The sequence below is a fragment of the Perkinsus marinus genome, assembly GCF_000006405.1.
Source record: "Perkinsus marinus ATCC 50983 genomic scaffold scf_1104296954222, whole genome shotgun sequence".
NCBI classification, from domain to species: Eukaryota; Perkinsozoa; order Perkinsida; family Perkinsidae; genus Perkinsus; species Perkinsus marinus.
In genome coordinates, this window is record NW_003208203.1 from 1 (window position 1) to 1,401 (window position 1,401).

Sequence of the window (1,401 nt, forward strand, 5' to 3'; positions counted from 1 at the left end):
TTTACACCTCGACGAACAATCCTTCAAAACACCGCGATAGTAACAACTCTACACAGTAGAAATGTCGTAGAAACACTATCGATTCTTGAACGCTGCAATGGCCTCATCCTCCTCCTTACTTTCCTTCTTGTGCTTCTTATTCTTTTTATGTTGATGCCTTCTACTCTTCTTAGTGGCGCGGCTTCTAAAACAGCAATAAAATTGCCCACAGCAACGACAGGAGGCCACCTCCTACCCCTTGCTCGTCGCGTCAAATGCAGAATAGCTGCCGGCACCATCCTGCATCGCAAATGATGACAGACTGGCTGAAGACATTCCAGAGGGTAAAGAAGGCATAAGTCCAGTCACCTGATCGTCAGCATCAACGTCAGCTGCGACAGACAGAGAAATACATATTACGTATTCAACGTATTGATGATTTCATCTGTGGGCCGCCAGATGCTGCTAGGCTCATTCTCCTTCCTTTCCCGCATTTCCGAGGCTGCAACGTCGGCATCCTCTGTCCATTCCAAATGCCCTCCTTTATTGACGTTCATGATTTTCTCCTCAGCTCTCGCGTTCCTATACGTTCGCCTTACACAGCTATCAAGCTATAGCATGCTCTCACTACCTCACTGCTTGGTCAGGGTTAGGAGGCTGTCTCCATTTTCGTTGCCGTATCCGAACCGTTGGAAGCGTCAGACCATCACGCAAGGCCAGTGTGAACTCCGGGTCCAACTATAGCGATGGGTAAGTACTCTAGACACTGTGAACGCTCACCTCAATTCCCTGCTCCCGTAACCGCTGTTTATACTCGGACCACGTCCCACGGAAGGCCACGAGCATTTGGCTAAAATCCGCCGTCTTAGTGAATACGAGATCGTTGGGCGACTTTAACGACTTGACAAATGTCGGAATGTCCAACAACACCCCCGACAAAGTTTCCTCGAACGCCTGACTCAATAGTACCCCTCAAATAGGGTGGCCGAGGGAAGGGAAAATAACCGTTCTTTCTTTCGGCCTATTTCTCATTCCTAAAAATAGGCAAAATAGATAAAATATGAAAAAAATGAGAAAATAGGCTTGGGGATCCTTGAAGACAGATAGCAATGCTATCATAGCATATGAGTAGCATACGACTAATATCTAGTGCCTCACGCGGTGAATACTTGTTATGAACTGTCGATTAACTTAGGCAGCCCAATAACATGAGCCTGTCACACAGAGGTAGCATACATGAGTTACATGAGACACCTGGCATTGCTCCAGACTGGAGCTTCCAGACTGGAACAACTGACCAGGGCATTGGGTGGTCGATCTAGTGGTGAATGATCAGTTAAACTCGACTTCGGAACCTTTCGGAGCAATTGAATAAAGCTCTCCCTCAATCTGAGAGAGAGTACGCAGCGCGTATCGGGCATT

At 47.4% G+C, this 1,401-nt stretch overlaps 2 protein-coding genes across 2 annotated transcripts; both read right to left on the reverse strand.

Annotated features, from left to right (window-relative positions):
* Positions 1 to 75: 75 nt before the first annotated feature.
* On the reverse strand, positions 76 to 315 carry Pmar_PMAR015673 (hypothetical protein; the record flags this gene model as incomplete). The annotated part of the gene is made up of 2 exons (XM_002776136.1): positions 76 to 184; positions 236 to 315. 2 exons carry the CDS (start codon positions 313 to 315, stop codon positions 76 to 78), a joined length of 189 nt encoding a protein of 62 aa, XP_002776182.1.
* A 444-nt stretch (positions 316 to 759) lies between these two features.
* Pmar_PMAR015674 (hypothetical protein) lies at positions 760 to 933 on the reverse strand (the record flags this gene model as incomplete). Its single annotated transcript, XM_002776137.1, has 1 exon — positions 760 to 933. A coding segment is annotated over one exon (174 nt), but the record flags the coding sequence as incomplete, so codon positions are not given.
* Positions 934 to 1,401: the final 468 nt, after the last annotated feature.